Source organism: Opisthocomus hoazin, chromosome 8 (assembly GCF_030867145.1).
Source record: "Opisthocomus hoazin isolate bOpiHoa1 chromosome 8, bOpiHoa1.hap1, whole genome shotgun sequence".
NCBI lineage: Eukaryota > Metazoa > Chordata > Aves > Opisthocomiformes > Opisthocomidae > Opisthocomus > Opisthocomus hoazin.
The window spans coordinates 8703873-8729814 of NC_134421.1; the positions used below are offsets into that span (position 1 = coordinate 8703873).

Below are 25942 nucleotides of genomic sequence, written 5' to 3' on the forward strand. Positions count from 1 at the left end.
GGCTGACAACAGCTTAACTTCAGTCCATTTGACAGCAATGGGAAAAAAAACCTGTTTTCAAGAAGGGCATCTACTATAATACCACTGCATCCTCTATGCCGCTGGGTGAAAAAAAAAAAAAAAAGGCAACCATTTTGAAATATGACAGCTCTCTTCTTTTCTCTTTAGATCTCTCTGGAAAAAACATTAGTTCTCAAACCTTGATGAAAAAGAAACAGCAAAGTAGGACTACTTTGAACACATTGCTTCAAGTGTCATCTGCACACAAAATTTCAGCAATTCTTAAGTATGCATGGAACTTGCACTCATCGCTACTTAAACAAGTGGAACTAAAGCTCCCAGCACCTCCACATGTTTTTATGTTACTAATAGGATACCCATACCCCAGGGCTTTCCTTTCTCATGTGAGCATCTGCTAATGTGCATCTCTTTTCAACTGAATACTCAGTTCCCAATTTCAAAAGTCTGGCAAACACTCTAGCAGAAGAGAAATATTCTTCAGTGTAAAAATTAGCATAGCTTTTAGGAAAGTATGTTACAGAAGCCAAACCATTCACATGGAAAAGAAATGCATTTAACTAGACAGGAAATATTTCATCACATGTAGAACATGTATTAGTGTATTAACACGCATGTCAATTCTAGAAAGTGTAGTATATCACTAAGCACTTATAAACACTTACTGCCCATGAAAGTAAGTGGACAGCACTACTGAATAATGCCAAAAATATGCAGAATATAATGCAACAAATCCATTGCAAAGTCACATTCGCTGATTACAAATACCTCTCACAGGCCACCTCACTGTCTATTTATCTAGCCCATACTCCATCAGTTTGTCTACAAGGATGTTATGGAAGATAGTGTCAAAAGCCTTGCAAAAGTCAACATAACAACCATTGCTCTTCCATCATGTACCAAGCCATTCATCTCATTATAGAAGGTTATTAGGTTGGTCAGGCATGACTACTCTCAATCACTTTCTTCTCCTTAATATTTCTGGAAATTGCTTCCACAAGGATTTGCTCCATCACCTTCCCAGGAATCAAGGTGAGGCTGATCAGTGAGTAGTTCCCTGGATCCTCCTCCTTGCCCTTCTTGAAGACAGGATTGACTTTTGCTTTGTTGCAGTCTGCAGGAACCTCCCCTGATCATCATGACCTTCCAAAGACAACAGACTGGCCTTGCAATGATATCAGCACGCATCTCATCAGGTCCCATGGACTTCTGTATGTTCAGTCTGTTTAAATGTTCCTTAGCCTGATCATCCTCTACAACTAGTAAGCCTTCCTCGCTGCAGCCATTGGTGTCAGGGGCCTGGGACTCCTGAAGGCAGGTCCTACCAGTAAAAATGGAGGTGAAAGGCACTGAACACATCGATTTTTCCATGTCCTTTGTCACCAAGTCCCCTGCCCCTTTCAGCGGTAGTCTGACAAACATCAACATTTCTAGTGTTCCTACTGCTGCTGATATGCCTACAGAAACTATCCTTTTTGCCCTTCGTGCTCCTGTCAGATTCCACTCCATATTGGCTCTGGCTTTCCTTACCCCATCCCCATGAAACTGGGTTGTTCCCTTTAGAATCCTCCTGGCTGCCCTGACCCTGCTTCTACCTGTTGTACTGCGGGAAGATGCGTTTGGTTTGGGGTTTTTTGGGTGGTGAGGGTACGTGTTTTGGTTTGTTGGTTTGGTTTTTTTAAAAAATATTGGAGTTTTTTCTGGAGCTCCTTACGCATCCATGCAGGCCTCCTGAAGGTTTTGCTTGACTTACTGCTTGCGAGAATGGACTGTTCTCAAGCATTGAGGAGGTGATCTTTGAACATCAGCTGGTTTTCCTGGAGCCCTTTTCTCTTCAGAGTCAAATCACATGTTATTTTAACCTGCTAAAGGAACTGTTCAGAAAAGTCTGCTCTCTAAGTCCAGGGCTCTGATCCTGCTGTTTGCCTTGTTCCCTCTTTTCATGATCCAGAACTCCACCATCTCATCACTACTGCAGCAAGACTGCCCTGACCTTTGCACTCCCCACTAAGTCTTCCTTACTTGTAAGTACAAGATCCAGCAGAGCACCTCCCCTCATCAGTTCCTCAATCACTTGTGTCAGTAAGTTCTCATCAATGACTTCCAGAAGCCTCCTGGATTGCTTGTGCCCTGTTGTTTCTTCAGCAGATACCAGGATGGCTCACGCTGTCCACATGAGTACCAGGGCCTGCAAACATGAAGCTGCTTTCAGTTGTCTGAAGAAGGCCTCATCTTCTACCTCTTCCTGAACAAGGCATCTGTAGCAGACACCCACACTGTTGCTTATGCTGGTTTGCCCTCTAATCTTGATCCATAAGCTCCTCACAGGCTCATCATCCATTCCACAGCAGAGCTTCAAGCATTCCACTTCTCTCACATATGAAGGACAACTCCCTCTCTCCACCATCCTGGCCTTGTCCTTCCTAAAAAATCCGTATCTATCCACTGTGCCGCTGCAGTCACGTGTGCTATTACACTATGTCTCTGTGATCCCAGTGAGATCAGCCTCGTAATCTTCTGATACTTAGTAGAAAGTATAAAGGACAACTTTTTCCTGCAGGTTTAAAATATCCTATGAAACTGCATAGACCTCCTCCAACAACTAATTTTATAGAAGCAGATAAAAGTAAAACCTACAAAACTGGTATCACATATTGCCAAATGCCAGTTTTCACCTTCTACTCAAATGCATACGTTTCTATTCTTGTTAAGATCTCCAAGATTTTCTGTGTCTTTAATACATATAAATTAGAGCACAAGGTTATAATATTTTTCCTCTGAAGAACATTCATCTTGCACCCAGAGAACTCTGCGCAGTCACAGAACAAAGCACAGACCAGCCTCAAGTTTTTGCATTGAGCTCCAAGAACGGAAGCTGCATGTCTTCAAATGCCTCTTAATAGGCATAACTGGAGTTCTAAGGCTGGTAGTCACGGGCTATAAATGCCTACTAATGAGAAGGCAAGAAACTGCCATGAGACTAATGCACGATAGACAAACAAAATAATGAGACAATTTTGGCCAGTGGGAAGATCAACACACTAATATATAAGGTGGCTGTCAAGATTTTTGTAGGCTGCAAAGAAAGCAAGGGCTAGAAGGCAGTACTTAAAAAGAAATTACAGGATGACTCTGCACAAAAGCTTACGGTTATTTTCCTTGGGAGCAAAAGGCAGCATGAAAATAGACAAAGACCTAGATCCACAACGGTACACAGGCACTGTACGAGGTGGCTCTGTCCATACTTACTTGAAAATCTGGGCTAGAATTGCTTGCCTTATCACTTAACTGTGGGAGTGATGCCTAAAATGGGGGAGGGTGGCAGAAGAGGCTATGCATAAAGATATCACAGGGACAGGCAGTGAAGTAGTTCCATTTTCGCAAGGTGTATTCTGCATTGCCCTTTGGCTATAACATCACCTACTCCAGAGAACGTATTCTGTATGGCCCTGCTGTGAAAACATAGCATTAAATTAGACAAAGCTACAAGTTAACTTGTATTAGATGTAGGAAATGTGATGAAACTGGGCATTTGGAAGTATGTGAGAGAAAAGAAACCTCAGGGATGACAGAAAGTAACAACAGCAACAATAAAGCAATACTGTTCTTATGTAAAGGGTCATCAGAATCATCAGGTCCATTTAACAGCTGAAGAGGATATGTACTGAGTGGCAAAACAACCGAGCTTGCTCACAAGGTAAGTGGCAGAGTATGGAATGAGAATCCCAGTCCCTGAATCCATATCCTGTTCACAAGATTATCTGATAAAGGCAAATCACCTGCAAGGAGTTATTAAAAATGGAGACTATAGCCAGGGAATTCTCTCCAGTTATTATTGTGAAGATAACAGGCAGGAAACATTTTTCTACTGCAAAGTCAAGTGACAACTGCTGTTCACGTCACTTAGACTTTGCGAAGATCTCCCATCATGAGTCCTTAGAGAATCATCCTCAAATACTAAAGAGCTGGATGATACAGGTGGGGATGCAACATGCACTGATCAATGCTGCCTTCCAGCGATTAAAGGCAAAGGCTTCCTGTCTGGCTCCAACACATCTTAATCCAAATATCTTTAATAAGGTATTTATTAATATGACCCCACCAAATACACCTCTGGAATTCAACATCAGTATTTAAAACAATTTTTTTTTAATCGACATTCACTACTCATTACAAACGTTGGTCCACTTCAGGTTCTTCACACCTCCAAGTCTCCTCCCTGTTATCTCTTACTTGTACTGTGCCTTAGGTTTGAGACACGTCTTTCTCCCCAACATTCCCCAGTTATTACAGCTGGTCAGTTCAAGCTTCTCCCAGCCGCAGCTGTCTTCCACTCACTGTTCTGCCCCTTCCCCACGTGCCACAGGGTTGCCTCCCTTGTCCAGTCAAAATGCGAAGTTAAGCAGCAGCAAAGATAGGAGAGGCTGGAACAGCTGAGAAATCGAACTGATCAAAAATCTAAACCATAAGCCAGGAAGTGCAAAAACACACCACACAACCCACACACACAATTAAAACCCACAACACTTCATCGATATTCACCAATCTGTATCAAGTCCTGCAGCATTTATGTATCAGGATCACATGAAGAACCACATGGTAAAATGAGTAGCAGACAAATGACTTCAAAGAAACTGTGGTTGTTGGGTTTGGGTTTTAGGTTTTTTTGTTTTGGGGTTTTGTTGCTGCTGTTCTTGTTGTTTTCCAAGTAAAATTGTGAAAGGTGTTTAATTTAGCCTATGCCTAACCCCTCACATAGGCGAATGATCCTTTGGATTTCTACTAAACAGCACTGATGACTCAAGTCAGACATGTTTTAATACTTTGCTGAATCAGGACCTGAGTCTTCCTGGAGGGAAAGATCAAGATATTCTCCAAAACTCTTCCAAGAGGATTCTACGTAAGCTTTCAAACTCCTTTTAACACTCTGTGTTGAAGCGCAGTACTGAAGAAGATCGTAATGAATCTAATCCAGCTTCCTGCAGCGCAGCCTGTAAAATTTCATCTCCTTAAACTTTAAATGCAACAGCTGTGGCTGAAGCAAAGCACGCCATCTAGAAAGCCATTCAGCCTTGCTATAGAGAACAGAAATAAACATAAGCAATATTCATCAAAATATAAGTTATCTTTACCTAAAAGCCACTTGGGTGGCTGGTGTCTTGATGCTGCAATGTGCTGAGCTCTTTACTGACAGCCAAGGGAAAGATCTACCGTACGCTTCGCGTTCAATGGGACACGTGTGCGACCTGCCGGCTGAAGGCTCAACTTGTTAGCAGGTACCAGTGCATAACCACACGGAAGGTGCACGGGAATGGTCCAAACGTGTGTCAAGGGAAACATTTCTATACAGAGGGGGTGGGCAAACACTGGAATGGACTTCCTAGAGAGGTGGTCGATGCCCCATGCCTGTCAGTGTTCAAGAGGCATTCTGACAACACCCTTAACAACAGCTTTAACATTTGGTCAGCCCTGAAGTGTTCAGTTGGACTAGATGCGTTGTAGGTCCCTTCCAACTGAAATAGTCTAGTCTATTCTAGACAGTCCTAAACTGGCTCCTTCTGAACTAGCCCAGAAACATAAGATAAGAAAGATGGCAGGGATGGATACATCTGCTTTCTGTACCTATAACCCAAGTCGGGCCCAGAAGAGGTCTACCCATACCTACAAAGCATCACGACCAAAAATTTCTACTAGTTACTCTAGTGACACAGCCAACTCAACATGCGTATTCAGCCTTAAATTTTGGCCAATCAAACAGAGGTATAAAACCCTGCCGTGCTAAAATTATATCACCTTTGAATGGCAGACCTTGTCAAGAAGGTAGCGAGCAAATGTAGCCAGACAGTTCCCAGGCTGGAAAATCCAAACAGCTCTGTTCCGTGCTGCTCAAGTCTCCACAAGTTTATGTGCCTCTGCCTCATGCTTCATTTCATAATAGAAGCATGTTCCTAATGACCAGCACTAATTCTGATAGCAACGCAATGCCTTACATTGAGTTAAGGATGGAGAGAGCACTAGCCAGAGATACTGCTCAAATTAATTGCCAAAAAACCAAAACACATACAGTCCACTCTAAGGCCGCCCTTGGTTCCTTCACAGGTCCATTGGAGACTGCAATGTTGAGCGAATGCACAGGAGCCAAATGCTGGAGGCCCGACCTGGAGATCGCTTTCCTGCAAATTGAAAAGAAAAAAACACAAATAAGTGGAGTATATATCCAACATAATTACCCAATATAATTATCCACCCCACCCTTATCCAGAAATCAGAAGAGGCAGTACAGCATCTAATTTCAGCTTGGATAAAATGGTGCTTGAATGCCATCTCCTGCTAAAGCAGTTTAGGAAAAGAATAAAGTAATCTGATCACTGAAAATTACTGTTTAATGAAGATCAGTTATTCATCTGGCGCTAAGATGGCATATCAAACCCAGTGGGCTACATCTGGTTCTGTTTGCCAGTTTCAGTGAGGTCCTCATTTGTTACACCTATTCTTTACATACTAGCTGAACCTACTGAGTCAATTTATGCGTAATTCCAAATAGCCTTTACTAGAGAAAGGAAATACGAGTTTATACAAAGAGCACAACAACTCGTGCTTCTATTTACTTTATAGGCTGGGGAAAGTTATCCATTCAGCATCTGACTATGTAAAACAAGACTTAGGGACATCACTTCATCAGGAAGGGGAGTCATGCACCACTACCTTTTCTGATCATCTCAGCATCCCTCAAGGCATTGCAGCGTCTCTCCACGTACATTTCAATTCTGTCTTTTTGGTCCAAAGTCATTCTTATAGCTCATGAGGCATAGACATGGCCTCCTTCAAAAGTCACAGATGGTGACCAGAAGCACTTCTGGAGCTCCACAAGTGTTGACAGGGTACCCACTGCCTGTTTCCCCAGCAGCACCCAGCCCTGCCAGATTAGCCTCAAATAGTGAGCCATCAGGTAGAAGAAAGCAAAGTACGCTGCTGATACAAAGCTCCGTTGCACTTGGACAGCAGGTTTCATAAAGCTTCATAACATTATTGCATTGTATGTTTTAGCACCTGATGGTGGTGGACAATCTCACAGTTGCGTGATTCAGGAGAGGACAAAAACATCAAGAAGAGATCTCCTTTTGTAAGCCAGATACACTCCTCCTCCACAAAGCGAACGGACAGTCTGTTTGTGGAAGGTGCATTTTTGTGATACCACTCCCACAGTGCAACAGCTATTTATAGCACCTCCTAATCCTACCGCTGTCCCAAGGCAATAGAGGTCAACTGAGCCAGTGATGACAACACAGGTCAGCCATATGCTAAATAAATCTTTTCATTGTCCTGAAAGTACACAGCGCAATATATATCCACAGTGAAGGAGCTTAGAAGCCTCACTGCTCCCAGTGCATGCCTGGAAAAATTGAGTGGGCTGAATCAGAATCTCTGAAATTCCCTTTCCTGTGTGTAGCATGCACTACTCCGCACACTAACATCAGCCTCTGATCTTCAACGCCCCCTTTCCACTTCACAATGTGGACAAGCCATTGACATTAAAGTTTTTTTCCAAAATATTTTGCATTTGACTAAAACCCATTGGAGGGAAGGTGCCCAAGGAAAAGACTTTCATTGCCTGGCAGTCTATCAGGAGAGAACATTTTGGGTAGAAAGATTTTATGTCATTTATGTCAGTGCAACATAAACTACACGTCTTCTCAATGACTGGATTAAGACCTTAAGGAAATAAACCACAAAAAATGACAAAAATGCACTAATTTTTTTTTTTCCAGAAAACAATGCCCAATATTTGACAGTCTCCTTCCACGCTGTTTTGGGTATCAATTCAGTTATTAGTGCTTCCTAAACACAAGAGTACATTCTTGTCTCTATTCATAGTTTATAACCTGGTAGTTTGGTGGAAACGGGGCAGTATCACATTTTCCACCCTGCATCACCAACGGCGATAAAGCCCACCTACTTAGTCCTGCCCTCAGAACAGAGGAAGGCAGCATCCACTCTGTGCAAGGCAGTACTTCGGCAAAGGTGGCTGAGTAATAAAGCGCTAGCAATTAATTCTTATTTGATGAAAAATGCCAACATTTTCAGCCAACACAGCTTACAACATATTACTTGTCAAGCAATACAGCCTGTGAAATCGCGTGCATCCACTCAGTGAATTAACTAAAGCAAAGTCTTCGATGAATATTCCTAGGAACGAATTTCTGACCAGTCAGAGGACAAGGCTTCCAGCTGGAAGGCAAATTCAGCAGAGGCTTAAAAGGTAAATATGCCTAATGAACAGCCACAGACATCCCAACATCAAGCCCTGGATACTGTTTCAAGCCAGAATTAGAGATGTGCAAGTCTCCTGCAGCACAACCTGGGACTTGGCCCACGTCCTTCTAAGAGCGAGCTGAGGCTGATGAGCCTTCTGGGGGAGACTTGGCACAGTTTTGTGCCAACAGCCTGCCCCTCCTCTGCATGCCAAGGTGGATTTATGGCTTTGGAAAGCACACAAAACACAGGCATGACAATAATGCATTTCTTTTTCAGGTTTGTTTCAACATAAAAGCCTTAAAATGATCTCGGGGATTGTAAGTTTACATGAACCAGCCAGAAATGACCCTTAGGCCCAGGGGCAAGCTAAAAATGCCTACTTTTACACAGCTTCTTATCAGAACTTTGTCTCAGAAGAGAGACAACCAGAGTGTCAAAACACACTGCATGCACCGCAGAAGCCTTCCCCATAAAAAACAGAAAAGGAGGTCAGGCTAAAGAGCAAACACATAGCCCTCTAAGAATAGCAAGGCAGATGAGAGGGGAAAATGGGGAGAAAGGGAAGGCAGCACAAACCTGATAACAGAGCAGATGCTAAGTATCCAGGTGATCGTATCTCATATTACTTTAACTAGCAGATTACACCATCTGGCACTTTTCCAATAGTACGGTAACAGGAGTGGCTTTTACTTCTCTTTCCCAGCAATTTCATCTCCACTGTGCCGAGTGCATGAATGAAAACACAGGCTCGACAGGCAGCCTTTCCCATAAAGGCAAAAGTAATCACTATTCTCCTGATAAGAGACAGCCAGAGAAAGTGAATCTGTGTTTTCATAATGTATTCCGTTCTTCAGACTATGAACTTTGTTAAAATGGGCACAGCAGCCAGCTTGCTGATGTAGCAACCAACAGCAAAGTAATGTGGCATCGTAAGTAATGAGCTGTATTTTGATAATTACTTTTTCATACCCAGTTATCAGTAATTTCTAGTAGATGTTATTATCAACTTAGCTAACACAGCAACATTGTGAACAAGCATAGGTGCACATACACATGTATGTCATTAAAAATACAACAACAAAAAAAATCTAATACTAATTCCATAGTTGATACCATTAAGGAAAATTTTAACAGAGCAGTTGACTGTCTTGGAAACCAAAAGCAATCAGACATTCAAGCTATTCAGTATAATAACTGATTTTTTTTTTTAAGAAGCGTTACATTCTCTTTTTCATTTTGCTGAAGCGTCACGCGAGACTCAACCTACTTATTAGATCAAAGGATACATATTTGATTAGGGGGGATTTGAGTTTATATCCCAGGCTTTGGTTTTACTGAGCCTTTTCCTCTGCCTAAGGCATATAAAAATCCTCCAATGAGTTGTTTAGATGGAATAGTTATGCCTGAATCCTCAAAGGCCACAAAAGACAACTAGTCAATAAGCATGCAGCTCATTTCAGTATTAGAAAAATCTGTTTGGCAAAGGAAAAGTAAGTTAGTGCTGCACACGGTGAACAGATTTGAGTGTCATTTTCCTTGTCACTGGTGTTGGAGTTGCTGCCTTTCCAAGCTGGCATTATTACCCTCCTTTTCACAGGGGCATAAGTTACCACTGGAGTAGTCTCTCAGTTGCAAGGCTGAGAAATCATAAAAAGATGCAGAGATTGGCTTCCACAGATCCTGTGGCTACAACATCTGCCAGGAGGAAGATTTTTGGAGTCTTTTCTCAAAGTTAATCTAGATATTTACAGAGAAAAGGACAGTTGTGTGTGTAGGAACGTTTAAGTTACAATAGCTCTGCTTTATTTTTTTTTAATATTTAATGCCCATAAACCCTATGCTCGCCAACTCTCAGCTTTGCCAACCACAACTTGAAAATCCCTGTACAAGGCCAGACAGTACCTGCACACTGTACGAACAGTTCATACGCGCCAGAGTTTGTTTGGAGGTGGTTTTCACTCCTGCAGTTTGGTGTTTATGAAAGTCATGAACAAAACATACTGGCTAAACTTTGCCATGATTTAAGTTTTCCCCAGGCATCTCCGCTGTCCGCACAGCGCTCCTGCAACCTGCTGTTCCCAGCTCGCCTTCCAGGCATGCAATGTTCTCCTTTCGAACTGACCACGGGGCCAACAACTATTTCACTGCAACATCAAGATTCCCAAATTTTTTGCATTCCATATAAGAGGAGCCAACTTCAGTCAAATCAGAAAAATCTGTCTGGTCCAGTATCCCATTTCCAACATCAGCCAGCAGCAGGTGCTTAGAGCAGCACTGGCACCAACTGGGTGATCCTTCCCCTGACATACTCCAGTCCCAGCTTCCAGTAATCAGCAGTTTAAGGACTTCCCGAGCTGGAGGCTGCTTCCAGACCTTTGTGCTTAATAGCCTGTAATGGCTCTTTACTCCAGGAATGTGTTGGTCCTTCCCTGAACCCACTTACACTCAAGGCCTCCACAGCAGCCTGTGTAATGACCTCTACAATTTAATTATGAGCAGTGTAAAGTACTTCCTTCTGTCTGTTTTAAAAATTCCGCTTGATAATTCAATTGGTGTATCATACTGTGAGGAACAGCGAGTAATCATTTGCCTCTCTACACCTTCTGTGATTTTATGAATCTCCATTCACACACCCCTTCATCCACCCTTCCCCCCACCATGCAGAAGCACCCTAGATGGTTTAGGCTCCTGCTGATACTGAAGCTGTTCTACCTTTGCCAATGTTGTCTAACTCAATTATACCTTTTTTTGAGGTAGGATTGCCAGAACTAGATCAAATATTCAAGATCTGTCTGCACCAGAGGCTTGTCAGTGGTGTCACTGTACTTTCTGCTTTGTTCTCTTTCACCCTTCCCTCCTCCCGAGCCCTTTACTTGCCTTTCTATCACTGTGAGCGCCGAATTCATCATTTCATAGGAGTACTCGCAATTATCCTAACATCCCTTTCCTGAGTGCTAAATGCTAAAGCCCAAATTTTAAAGCTTGTTTTCCCTATGTGCATTGTTTTGCCTTCATCAATCTCACATTTCAACTGCAATTTGCTGCAGCATCGTAAGATCCTTTCGCAAATTTGTCTGCCATCAGCCTGTGCCCCCCCCAACACCGACTAATTGTGTGGAACAGCAGCAAGATTTACCCCCCTTACACTTGGCTTCCATCACAGATCCCCCAGGTCCCCATCGGTAAACTCCTAGGTCAAACTCGGAAAACCACCCGCTGATTGCTAACCACCCCACTGGTTGCTACGGTTAAGCTGTTGTCTAACCATGTGAAGACGATCCCTTTTAGCACTAGTTTCTATGCCAAAAAGCTTTTCTCCTACCTCATTGGAAGCCTTCTGGAAGCCCGCGTGTGCCCCGCTCAGCCAGCCCAGCCCATGGGCCTTGTGCCTCAGGCAGGAATTTCCACCAGACTCAGCTGCTGGATGCCTTGGGAGAAGCTCTGCTGGTTCTCCTCCAGCACATCACATTCAGCTGTGCGTTTACTAATCCTGCATCTTAGCAGCAGCTCTGCCAGTTCTGCTGATTGAAACTTGCTGCTAGATTACCTCACCGGCACTCTGGGAGCCCCTGTGTGACCACTCCTCCGGAGCTGGTTTAAAGGAAGCTGTTAGAAAGCCTCCTCAGCAATTCCTTATTTGAATTCAATCAGAATGCTTAGCTAAATCAAATCCTAGTGATTAGTTATTGGCCCTTTTGTCAATGTGGTCTTTAGCCTCTTCGATTAACCTTCCCATTTTCCTCAGGTTCATCCCCTCAAATAGCTGCTCAGCCTAGGACACTCCAAGGTACCCCCAGCAGCGAGCTTTATCCCCGTAATTCCCCAAGAAAGAGGCTAACGAAGGAGCCTAGCAAAGCAGGGAAAAAAATACAAATGCCTTCTTCATCTGAATTATTTGGCTTTATTTTTGCTACAGTCAAAACCAATTTGTTTTAGGAGAGGGGTTTTCTTTTGTTGCTTTTGTTTTGTTTTGTTTTTAAGCCTTTAGCTTCCAGAGATATGAATGCAAGGCCTGGAAAAGACCTTCCAGGTCATAAAATCTAGTCTTCTCTGTTTCAGGCAAGCTTATATGTTTGCACTCATAAAGTTCTCAAGACTCATCTCAAACCTAGTCCACCTGTTCCCTCTCTCCTATTCCTACTGAGATGCTACGTCAGATCTCTGCTCTTCTCATCATTAACATCTCTTTTGCAATTCCATCCAATACACAACCCCTGCACAATCTTCCTTAAAATCCTATTATTAGGATTTTTACCTTTCATCCAAAGAGTTAAAGTTGAACTTATAACCAATGATTTTCATGTGATCCTTCCACAGAATAGAAGGCACCTGAAAGCCTTGATCTAGAAATCTTTAAACCCTTGGGTCAAAACTCTTTGAGTGTGGTTACACTAGGATGGAGACTCACATAGGGAGTTGGAAGCTCACATCCCAAAGAGTTTAGAATCAATCGAGTAACTGGGATGATAAAATTTAATCACTGTCTTTCCAAGTAAACAGTAAGGAATGCTCCAGGGAACTCTGGACATAAATGATTTCCAACTGCATCACAGACGGGACATCAGCATCACAGAAGATAGAGATGTTTTTACTATTTCAGAAAGCAAAGGAAGCCCAAATGTGAAATATTTTCATGACAATACATTTGATCCAGACAAAATAATAGGATATGCGGAACCTATGTTCTGTAGTTCAAATGTAGACAAAAAAGGATGACAGCAAATTGGATAGACATGTTCACGGTATGATCACGCGCTTTTTTATCATATGCTAAAATAATATATACTGATTTTCAAAAGAAAGGGGTGCTGGTATTCTGTGGTATCACTCTGCCAGCCAGAGAATAAGAGAAGATTAAGGTCTTTATGCAGGATACTTCTTGGTGGCATCAAATAATTTTCATTTGATCTGGAAGATGAAGAGAGGGAAAGCAAAACAATGGGGGGGTGGGGAGGACTAAATCTTCAGCAGTTTAGAATAGCAAAAAGTAATTTTTATTTTTTACTGTTAATCCTGAAATTTTTTTCTCGCCTCTCAGATGCTAGCACATTGCTTTCAAAAATAGCCTAATTTAAGGTAGTTTCTCTATCAGAGCAGGATCCTCCACTGGCATAAGCTGTTTACACAAGCTGAAATGTCATTATGACTCAAGAACTAGATAGCCTCACACAAACTAGATGAAGTATTCTGATTTTCTTCTTTTCTACAAATCAAATACGCGCCTTTCAGTTTTGCACTCTAAGCTTCAGAGTTGTTTCAAGTGTGGATTTTTGGAACCTGTTTCCACACCCCTGAATTGCCAAGTGTCTTTGTTGGTTTCGTCTCTCCTCCTTGAAAATGGAAACAGTTCAGAAATTCTCACATTTTATTCCCCCATTACAATCTTCCATTTAGCAAATACGGGTCTCAGAGGTTAAAAATAAAAGTCTTCCATTTCTGAGCGTACAAACAAAAACTGAAAAGGTAATGAAGATCCACAGTCACTAGTCAAGTAAAAAATACTTCAAGATGTTTTTTTAAACTGATTTTTTTTTTTTAAGAAGGATATTACATTATATACCATAAGAATTTTGCTACCAGGTATTGATACAAGAATTCTGTTCTCTTCTCTAAGATGCAAAATACCTAGAACTCAAGGAACGACCCAGGACAAAAGCAAGCTTTAAAACAATCCAAAATAACCATTTTTTCTAACAAAAGATTTTGAAAGCACACAAGACAGACAGAAAAATACTCTCTTCTGAAAAGAAAGTCAGACTTTTGAATTTCAAACACAATTTTTACAGAAAGAAGAGAGTCCGGACAACAGAGCAGGGAAGGGAGTTCAGGCTTTGCCTGCATAGTTCTTGGGCCAAAGAAAAAAAAAAAAAAAGCAGAAAAAAAGAGAAAAGCCTACATTTACTTTTCATTAGAGTGACACTTGAGAAAGGCAGATAAAAAGTAAAACTGCCATTCAATAACCAAATAAATTCTATTTTCTCTCAAAAGAAGCAGCCCAGCAACTGAGATCAGACAAAGCTTTCGTACCCCACCTTCCCTCCCCAGGACTGTCTGAGATACAAAACCAGACAAAAAGATTCAACAAGCACCTTTTTCTTCTCATTCCTCACCACAAAGACTATATAGTTCAATGGTGCACACTGCTGGGCTTAGAAAAGTCTGGTTTGGAGCACCTGGAGCCTCACGGGGTTGGTGGATGCTGGGCTGGAGACGCACCGCTGTGCTCCAACCACCCCCACCTTTGTCCCCTCCACACCATTCCTGACTTTCTGCCATTTCTTCTGGCACGGTGTGTACGTACCAGACTGAGACCCAAGCGAGCAGACGCGTGTCCACCGCTTCCAGTTCCTCTGTTTGAAACAAACTGAATGAGTTCAGCAGAGGGTGGAGCAAGACAATATACGGCCCTAAGTGAAGAGTGGGTGAAGAAAACAGAAAGCAAGCAACGATTCCTTGGGCAAGTCTGTGCAAGACCTGTTCCTGCAAGGCCCCATCCCAAAGCTCAAATTCAATCAAAACCTCCTGACTACTTTTAAGAAGTTTTAGATCAAAGACTGGAGGCTTAGGGATTCATTTTCAGATCTTTACACAAGCCAAAAAAACATAAACAAGCAATGAGGGATCTTGGTAGAAAATACAAAGCATAATAAATCACCACTTTCCCCTCTCCTCATCACCAACAACTGTCTGGCAATTCAGAAATAAGGAAAAAAGTACACCTGGTGTGACAATATTGCCTCTTCCTTCAAGGCACAGAAAGCAGAAAGCTTAAGAAACAGCTTATAATAAACTTCCAGAGCTGGAGGAGAAACAGCAGGGCTTGAGTCAGAGGCATTAACCTCAGAATACCCAGTATGTTTATAAAACATTAATTCATACTCATTTAGCCCTGAATAAAACATGAGTTGTCTACCAAAAATACTTCTGTTCAAAGCTTATTCTTGATAATCAACTTTGGAGTTACGCGTAACCATTCAAAAAAATCAGTCTCTCTGCGCTGAACCTTAACATTTCTGCCTGGCAGAGCGTTTCACATCAGATTCAGAAGACAACATCGCCTGTGTCATGCAACACTACAAACCTCCCTGGCATCATGCCGAGGGCCGGCTGCCTTCAGCACACAGCAGCCACAAAAACGGTGCTGCAGGGAAGGTCCAAGGCACCCTCAGTCAGGAGGGCGATCACTGCGTTCCCTCCCGACCCCCTGGCACAGCTATCACAGGGTCATGCCTAGGTCTGACTCGTGGAATAGGAAAGCTTTCCGGGGGACACCGAGGCAGAAGAGTGGAGGTGGTACATCAGCCAGAGCAGTGGTCTTCATGGCTGAGAAGAAAGTGGAGGTCTTCAGCGCTTGTTAGCAGCTCTGCTGGATCTAATTAAAGAAATGCTATAACTGGAGTCTTCTTTCTTTCTTTTGGAACTAATTTCAAAAATTATCATTTTTCTCATGATCTGCCCTTTAAACAGTTTCTCTCTTTTTCTTCTAAATTCTGTTAAAATACACATACAGGGCTTTTCTTCCTCCCAGTTGACTCACCAGTTGTAGACAAGCAGACTAAAAAAAAAAAACCCACAGTACAAAGCACTGTCAAACACAATAACAAGCAAGCAGCAGGCAGGAAGAAAATTTATTTTTCCTCTAATTGCTTTTTGGCTACAGTAATACAGGGTGTTGCTTCTGTAGCGCCTATACAGCTTCAGGAAACGACATGGGGAGTTGCTGGTGCTCCTTCAGGGTCAGACAAATCCTCAGACACCATGACCTGACAGCAGCCTTCCCGCTTCAGCCCACCTACAGCTGGAAGAGATCTGGACATGTATCTCATGACAGGACGTGTCACACTACTTGGACTTTATTTTAATCTGAAAGACGTTTTGAAAGTACGAAAGGGACTTGTAATGCCATGCTCTTAGCTCTTGTGTTGGTCTATTTCTCTCCGAATGGCTCCAGCAAATAACTCATTTCAACAAGACCACCATGGGATCGAAGGCAAACATTATCTATTTGTGCACTGTTTCAATTATGAAAGAAGACGACCAGCTTCTGAGGCTTCTTTCTATCAGTGAGCATTAAGATGTGAAGACAATTCACACCACGGGAGTTACCAGAGCAGAAGGTATCAACCATACAAACTTCCTCCCCACTTTTACTGTGAAGCACCTCAACCCTCTGCCCAGAAGTAACACTTCTAGCAGCGAGAAAGTAGGTCAATCACCAAATTCAGTCCAACTTTGACCTCATCTTTTCTTCAGGCTTTCAACAAAGGGGCCAAGGTCTTTTTCTTCCTGCACACAATAAAAATACATGTCCCCTAAGAGTTGACCTGTGTGGGGATGCTGCCTCATTTTACAGGTGTTTTCAGATAGAACTCACTCTTGCTGGATTAAAATCAGTGAGAGAAAGCGGACTGCTCATCACCCCTTGAACTGTCACTCTCCAGATACAGCATTATTAAAAGAAAAAAATCCAACTCCTCCAAATTAAAACTACGTAGTACCTTTCTCGAAAGCTCGTTTCATTACATCAGCCACACCAAAAGCACAGTAAGGTACAGAAATCAACTTACTGTATTTTTCTCCCCACTTACTTGAATCACCTGTTCAAAAAGATACACACACAGAGAAACCATTTCTTTAGACAGTAACCTCCTGATGGATGAAATCACACCTTGACAACAAAATGACCATTGCTATAATGAAGAAGAGTAAAAATAGCAGCAAAAAGCACTTTGGATGACAGACACAGAAGATGTCAGGCCAGGCTACCCTCTGTGAGCTCGCTGCATCCGTGTAACTCAGGAGAGAGAAAACCTGACCTTTGCTTAGCATGGAAATCCAAACTACTTTAGAACTTCTGATCCGATGAGACAGTAATATGTATGTGAAAAACATCGAAGCACAGTACCACTAGGTTACTTGTGGTTACTTCTTATGTGACTTTCGCAGCACTCAAAAACGCAATGGATCATTAGGTGTTACGCCAATTTCGGTATTAACTCCACTTTCAAACGAGAAATAAATTCTCCCCTCAAACTCCATCCTGTATCTCCCTTGAACAGATAAAGCCTTCAGAAAATACTAACGGATGGCAAACAGAGGTGGAAGAAGAAATGTTTTGAAGAAGGTGCTGCCGAAATAGTATCATTGCTCTCGTTCTAGTGATGTTCCTCAGCAGAGGTAACAGCACAGCTTGACCAAACCAACCTGCGTGCCTGGGGACTGGGCCCACAGTGTGCGAGTCACCAAGGAGGACATGAACAAGGAGGCTACGTGCACACCCCAGGCAGCGTGCTACTGCATCGAGCCATTCCAGCTTCGTTCTTGCAGCTGCCTTTACTGGAGCAGGACAAAGTGAACACAGGGAAGACGATAAGAGAACAGGAAAAAATGCCACACCGCGAAAGACAGATAAATCATGACATTTTAAGGGGACCATACCCAATTTCTGCTCTAGCTAGGACTAAAACATACTTTTTAATAGTGATTTTTGCTGCCCTTAAGGTGAACATACTCAGTCACTGCTGGTGATAGGGGAGGTACCCACAGAGGAACTGGACTGCCAGAATGGACTGGGGAACTGCAGACCAGACCCATCAAGAGCAGAAGTGCGGTGCTGTGTGTGCAGCTGGCAAAGAGTTCACGTACTGACACATCTACACCAGCAGTGGGAAATGAGCAGGGTAATCCAGCGCTTCCAAATTTCGTGAAGAGTACCTAACCGGCAAAGTTAATCAAACAAGACCCATCCTTGCTGGCTGCCCTCAGAGCAGGTTTTTATGACAACTCTGCAGACGACGCTTTTTCCCAACAGCCGTGTTCAAGCTTTCAAGCCATGAAGTGATACTGAGAGGTTAAGAAAAGACCCTACAGAGAAAAATCCACCAGGGAGGCAACTGCAACTACCCAGCAGGATCCTTGCAATTACAGGCTGGTAACTTCTGTAAAGCGAATACCACGCTCAACCTCTTGCACAGGTAAAGCACTGGACAGCAAAAGAGAAAATAAAAACCTCTGATGTGGGAAAGCAAAACAATCAGACAGAAAGAAAAAAAATAAAGTGAAATACTCTTGCCATCCTTTCACCCCAGATTTTCTTCAGTAGCTTCCCTGTTCCCTGAAATGAGTTGGGATGCCCGCTCCTCCCCAGCACGTGGAGATGGGCAGCAGCCTTGCCAGGAACAAGAGCCCAGATCCTCAACTGGCAAATGCTGGGTAACTCTGGGCTCCAGTGAAGCAGTACCTCTGTGTATCACTTGAGGCATTATCCACAAATGAGTTGTTCTCAACTGGCTAATAGTAAGATACTAAATAAATTATTTAAATGTAATACCAAGTGAGAACCAGGTAAAAAAAATTTAAGCACTTTCAGGAAAGATTAAAGAGAACAAGAAGCCTCTCCCAATTCCCATTGCTATTGGGAAGCACAGAAACAGACAACTTCCATAGACGGTGAGAGCTAATAAAACATTATAACCCACACCAAAAAAAAGCACCGAACACAAACAGTTTGTTTACCTGAGAAAATGGCACTGCTTCAACTTCAGTGAATGTTTAAACTACTTTCGCCTTACTAGTGCAAACCAGGATGTGGAAATTACTCCCTCTTAATAACGCCTTACTGTGACTGAGGTCACATCTGTGCCCCTGGGACTTCAGGTAACCTTAAAAAAACTGCTCAGGGAAAGCCTACAGAAGCAGCTGCAGGTGCTCCGAGGCCATTCTGTTCACACCGACATGCGAATCAAGTGTAAACTTACCACTTCGTAAAGCTCCAAGAAAAACGTAACAGTAAATTGTGTACCATAATAAAGATCGCACCAGTCACCGTGCAATGAATACTCAATCAGGTTGTCACAGGTCCTCCAGAACCTCCACCTCTTTTGTTATTCTGATTGCCTCAGTGTATAAGGCATCTGGTTGCGAAGAGCAGTACCGAAACTGCAGCCCGTCCACAATGCAGCAAAACCTGCCTGAATTTGCAGAGAAACCGATGTAACAATCTCGGTTACAAAAGGGTCATGATTCAAATGCCAATGACATCACTTCAACGCTGCTCACGATGCACTGCTGACCAAAGCCGACGAGAGAGATGAGGACGAAGACCTACGCAGCCTATGGGAGTGACTGCTCCTTTTGGGTCGGCTTTTAAAGCAACGTTGCTGGTAGCAGCAATACTATAAGCTTCATCTTCTTGACAGGTCAGGATTCAGCTTTCCAAAGCTGAGCAATGCTGCATTAACGGATGAAGACTGTAATTCTATCTAGGGGAGCTCAATAAACTGGAGTTTTGTTCTTGTGGTCTAGCACGTCACCAGAAACTTTTGCTGGAGTTACAGAAATGCTACATGCAGAGGGGAGTGCATTACCTTGCCAATAAAATGTTTCAGTTTTTCCTAAAGCAGCAGCAGAAAAAAAACAAAGAACAACTGAACCTTGAGAGAAAATATTTGTTCTACCCTATGAATTAATTTGTAATGCCAAAATATACTATTACCTAAGTTGGTTTGTAACTTAAGCTGATCAGTAACAAAAATATCTTTACAGCACTATAGATTGTGACATTTTATTTCTATGGAGTTTTTCATATTGTAGATTCTGAAACACATTATAAAGCAAGGACTAAGCCAGCATTGTAGATATGAACCAAACAAAATATCTTCTTTGTTCCCATAGAGCTCTGCATTTTAGAATCATCTTTGGTCAGAGCAGCTCATATTTTCATCAGATGCTGAGGATTAGGATTATATATTTTTTTTTAATAACAGAACTGGAAGGAATTGGCCATTAAATCTCTTCCAAATGACTGCATCCTAAGTTTAGAGCAGAATCTTAACCTTTGAATCTATATACGACCTTGTTTTGGGCTCATGTTCAATTTAGTGTATCCATCTTCACTGGCTTGAAATTCAAATGAGAGAGAAAAGCACTAACAATAGTTTGCCGATAAATACTTCTAGGGAGTATTTGTGGGGAGAAGGGAGGATATTTTTATTTGACACTATCATATACATGATCTGCCTCACTAGCATTACCTTCTTCCAAAAGCCACCTGAAAATGTATTTACTATTGAGCTAATCACCCTTAATTGTAGAGCTCACCAGTCTGATCTCTCCCCGTAATTTCATCTGACAGAGACACTCTCAAGAAAATGAGGCCAGAGCCTACACAGAAGGAACCAGACTAACTAGAAACTTGCAGAAAAAGTAGGCTGCCCAGAAGTCAGACTTCTGCCGCAGGTACCCTGAGCCCCTCCCTGCAATCCCCACATTGAGGAATTTCCTCTCTCACACTGAAGATCAAGCGGCAAGTCCCCCCAGATGGAATATCTCCCCCCAGACACCCACACACCCCTATCTTCCCATCATTTAAGGGCTGCCTGACGCTGAACTAAATGCAAATGTGCCTGCCGTCTTTGGTTCAGTTCCATATGCGACGTCCTACATTCAGGGAGCTCAAAGTGAAATGGCGTTACCTTCCTTCCCCAGCAAGGTTCAGAGGGGCAAAACGTGACTTCGCCAACTTTGCAGTGTAAGAGGAGAGATCAGATGGAAACAAAACTATAGCCACTGCTGAATCCTAAGCCACCTCTGTGCTCTCATTTTACTATTTACAGGTGACCTATCACGCAGGTATCTTTATTTATTGGGCAATGTTTTCTCTGCTGTTTAAGCATTTAAAACAAATAGGTTTTAGGTTTAATTATCTGCACTGCTCCTTTGACACTCTGGCAAGGGACATTTATATATGTAGTTTTCATTATTCCAAAGAGGTTTTAATATTTGCAATTGGAGGGTTTTCTGAAGGTTGTGACAGAAATGAACAAAGTTCAGATGCAGAACAAATAGGAACAGCTTCTATTCAAGTGGAGCAAGAGAAAGAGAGAACACTTTTAAAATCAGAACAGGAACTTGACTCAGATGTGGAAATGATTTGATGATTTGTAAGGCCAAGCAAGGGGATTTATAATGTTAAAAATCTTTGGTTGAATCAGGTTTCACTTCAGACAACAGGAACATTACCATAGATGTTGTTGGGATCAGTATTTTATCTCTTGACTTTAGTAACTGGGTTAAAAACTATAGTTTCCTGTGCCACTACTTAAGCCTTTCTAACCATATTCTTTACTTTGCCTTTTGTGCATTTCATCTTTCCATGCACTGTTCATGGCACCAAGCAGGTTATAAAGTATTTTAGTAGTCTTTTGCAGTAAATATACTATAAATAGTTCAAATACAAAAATATATAAAGATTGAGCATTCACAGTATTAGAGTTATATTTAAATATTCATTTATAATACCATGTGTCCCATATTAAACGTCTATCAATATTAACCTACAGAGAAAAAAAATGTCTGCACAGTTACTGGCTTCCTTTGACACTAAACAACGCAAAAACAATTTGGTCATTTAGATATAGATAAATCTTGCATCAGGAAATCCATGAGCATAATAATGAATTAGAAAAATGTTTTAGATGACCTTGTTTGTCTAGCAGCTGAAGTAGAACTAATACTTCCAATACCTGTTCAGGGATTTATCTTGTCTAGCTATGACTTTCGAGTGACGAGAGTCCCATCACTGCTCTTGCGAGTCCAACTCACAGACTACCAGACCTCTGGGACAATTTCTTGGCTGTTGTAAACTGGTCTAGTTCCACTGGCTTCAGGGTAACTAGGCTGATTTTTCACCAGCTGACATATTGTCACAGCACTACAGAGCAGAGCAAAGTTAAGTGTCATTTTTATAACTGTCCACCTCATTTAACACAATATCTCTTAAAAGATTTTAGCACCGTAGGTTTCTTTGTTTTAAATGCTTAAACAGCAGAGAAAACATTAACTGATAAATAAAGGACCTTTAAGATGCCAAAGCCAGTTCCCCATGTTTCCATGGAAATGGGGACCTCGCTCCTTAACCAAGATGACATTAATGATCAGGTGCCTGGAGCCACACAAAAGAGAGAAAGAGGACAGAAATTACCAGCTACTCAACAGTGAGCCAATCTGGAGCACAACCTCCCCAGTCCAGGGTAAGACTCGACACCCCTTTTGTTCACAAAGCTTCAGCAGAAACAGCTCTCTGTGTCAGAACAGAGGAGCGCTGCTGCTTTATTTTTAATCTGGCTTGCTAACTAAGTTTGCTAACTATAGAAGTAAAACAAATAAAACAATGTCATCATCATCCGAGGGAGGAAGAGGAGGAGGAGGAGAAACAAAGGGCAGCTTTAATAAAAGCAACACCATAAATGTGTTGCCACGCTCCAGCCCCCTCTCAATGTGTCTGCATCTCGGTTTTATCCAGCCCTGCTACCCATGGCTAAACGCTGAGGGCTGGAAAGGATCACTACAGATTGCTGTGTTTGAGGTTATCACCATTACAGCATGAGCTGAAACCAAAAAAAAAAAATAAAGATTTTACTGAGCTAGGAAAGTATACTGTAACTGAAAGCCCCTGCTGTGAAGAGCTGTTGGTCTAACAGCGAGTAGAAAGCAAGCAGAGGTGTGAAATGACTTGTCCAGGGTCAGTCTTTGCCCTGGCCAAGCCAACAGAAGCCAGGTTTCCCCGAGACCCCCATTCGCATCCCCCAGACCCTGGGTACCACTGCTCTGTGCTGTGCTGAGAAGACTTTCCACCTAGCAGATCCGAACTGCAGATGATTTAAGTCATCTCCCTTTCTTCATTCATTTGTGTCAGCGTCCTGACACAGTACTTTCTGATTATTCCTACATAATTATTTCTAGTTTGGATCCTCCTATCTGATGCTGCTCAGAACATGGGGTGTCACTGGGACCAACCTCTCAGGAACTGCTGCTAAACTTTGGCATTTTTAACACAGAATTGATGCCAATAAAGTGAAAATAAGATTGGATCTGTAAGCAGGTTTGCCAAACAGAAGTCACACTGTGGAAATAAAACTCAGACCTAATTTATTAGTATGCTCTTCTAGGCTTGCAAAGCCTTAGAGAGGCTGCATAAAGGAAAAAAAAAAGGTTCCGTTTGTCCTCCCAAACTCAGATCCGTGAAAGAGTGGCTCCAAGTTATTCCACAAAGCGGAACAGCCTGAGGTCCTTTGCACCATGACAACCCATGAAGTCAACCACTGAAGGTCTGGAGCAGTAGATACAGAAGTCTGGAAATTTTTTTTAATCAATTCTGTACAAAAGCGTGGGCCGCCCCCTCAGATGAGCTCAGGGCACCACAGGGTAGAAGGAATGCCAAAGGTGATTCTTTCGCATGGATTAGAATATAAGCCCAGCAATCACTCAGAAGTTTTTAGGTTTGTTTGAACATGAAACTCTCAGTAGTTTTCACTATGAGCCAGAAACAGAAAATCTATGCAGAAATAATCTTATATACAGAATTTCCCAAATGCTGCAGTGATTCTACACATTCATCTGGAAACAATTATCACTTTTCAGAAAACATATTTATGGCATGTGGTATACATGGTAGATTTAGATTAGATGTAAGGAAAAAATTCTTTACTATGAGGGTGGTGAGGCACTGCAATAGGCTGCCCAGAGAAGCTGTGGCTGCCCCCTCGCTGGCTCAAGGCCAGGTTGCATGGAGCTCTGAGCACCCTGGTCTAGTGGAAGAGGTCCCTGCCCACGACAGGGGGGGTTGGAACCACATGATCTTTAAGGTCCCTTCCAACCCAAACCATTCTATGATTCTATGGCATGTTGTATAAAGAGCTGGAATTCAGACAAGAAGAATAATTTTCAGAGTAATATGCATTACATATGTATACAGCACTACCTGCAACAAAAATATTCTGGTGAATAAGTAAACTTGGATGACTCATTTTACAGTTGTGGTGGTTTTCTTCTTTTAATTCAAAATATGGTTGAGTCAAAAACCTCCACAGAGGTCCAACTACCAACCTCATTCTGGACTGACCATCATGCGAGCGATCAGCTTGAAGCATAGTTAGTTCACTGTCATTGCAACTAGATGACACTGAAATAAGACTCTCAAGACACTGTGATGAAATGGAGTACTTAACGCAGAAGAAAAGACCAGTTGATTTGTTTTGGTTTAGACAGTACTAATCAAAAGCAGCAGTGCCTTGCCAACTCGGACTCCAAAACTCATCTTTACATAAAGACCAGGACTAGAAATAACTTCATGTTTTGGGTAAACTCAATGATGATACAAAATGTAAACACTAAACACAATCTGTGATATTGATTACAGTAAACGTATGAATCACTGTGCTGTATCTGCACGTCAATATGTTTTATACTGGGATTGCCTTTGAAGCTCATACACCTGTAAATCAATTAAAATGTAACCAGCTGAGAATAACAGCAATCAATTTATTTGGCTTTTGCCACATTTAGTATTTCAACATCCTCCAGCATTTATTGATTTTTCCAATAGTGCCACTATGATATAGAAACACTACTATTTTGACTTTTAGAAATTAAAATGGCAACAGTATTACACTGGTGACTTCTTCAACCCCCTACAAGAACTCAAGAGCACTGAAGGAAATCCAAGCTGGATTCTCAGACCATTCCCTGAAGCCAGAAGATGCACACATTCTTTTCCACGTCTGTTACTGCTTATTGGTCACAGAGCACTGTGCTAACCTACCAACTTAAAGAAAGCTGACATACGGTGTTCGCATCTTCTCTAAGCAGTACTCAAAGGGAACAAATGAAGACATTTCACTGAAGCAGGCAAGACCAAGCATAAAAGATGAAGAGTGGATGTAAAAACAACTTTGCCTTTCCTGTTCTTAAATTTTTCTCTCCCCTGTGGTTCTCTAAGCATTAATTTCAGTAGAGGCTTGGGACTCTATTCCACTACAGGATATCTCCAGAGAGGTTTTTAAAACCACATACAGGTAACAAACAACAACGAAAAATCCCATATCAATTTACTTTAAAAAAAAACAAGTAAAAGCAAAATGAGCATTATTGTAGAATAGCGTACAGTCTTTGGGGTAAAAATTAGAAACACCCCATAATTGGATAGCACAATTATGAATGTTGAGGGATAAAGCAATAAAACAGACCAAGCTGCTAATGATATTCTTGTCCAATGTGTTTGGAAGACAGGATTTGAGCTACCAGAGCAAGAGTCCAAACTGCAAAGCAGTAAAGATATTTTTCTCTTCTTTGCATCCAAACTTAGACTAGCCCACTGTTTTTGAAAGCCACTGTACAAACACCTCTCGAGGACTCAGTTGAAGTCTACACCGCGACAACGCCGTTCACCACTGAGATGCCAGAGCTTGCGCTGGCGGACGGACAGACACGTTAGCAGGGTGCTCTGGCTGGCGTAACCCAGCCTGCCCAGCAGCCCAGAGCCCCTCTCTGGGGACACAGACGTGCTGCTGCACCCTGTGCCAGCTGCTCACGCCTCTGCATCGCACCGTGCCACGTGGCGTACACCCACCACCCGCGCTGCATCTAGCCGCTGAGTGATCGCAGCACGGCCAGCAGAAATGGCAACTCCGTTTACTGCCCTGTTCCCCAGAGACAAATCCTTGCTGTGAAGGCAGCTGTCTCGAAAGGGTGAGGAAAGCATCTCCTTCCCCCGCCCAAGCTCCCTCCAGTGCATCTAGCTCGAGAGCAGGGATGGCAGCGAGGAACAGAAATAGGATGTTACAGCATTGGGTAGACCCAGAAGTGACCTCTTCTGCTTGATGCTATCTGC

General features: G+C 42.4%; 1 protein-coding gene across 4 annotated transcripts in view; it reads right to left on the minus strand.

The window, feature by feature from the left end:
- The window catches only part of DGKI (diacylglycerol kinase iota), a 224589-nt gene that overhangs the window by 137858 nt on the left and 60789 nt on the right, over positions 1 to 25942 (minus strand). For all 4 annotated transcript variants that reach the window (XM_075428816.1, XM_075428819.1, XM_075428817.1 and 1 more), the window contains exon 2: positions 6083 to 6191. In XM_075428816.1, the coding sequence (XP_075284931.1) occupies positions 6083 to 6191 (109 nt within the window). The remainder of the gene's footprint in view (positions 1 to 6082; positions 6192 to 25942) is intronic.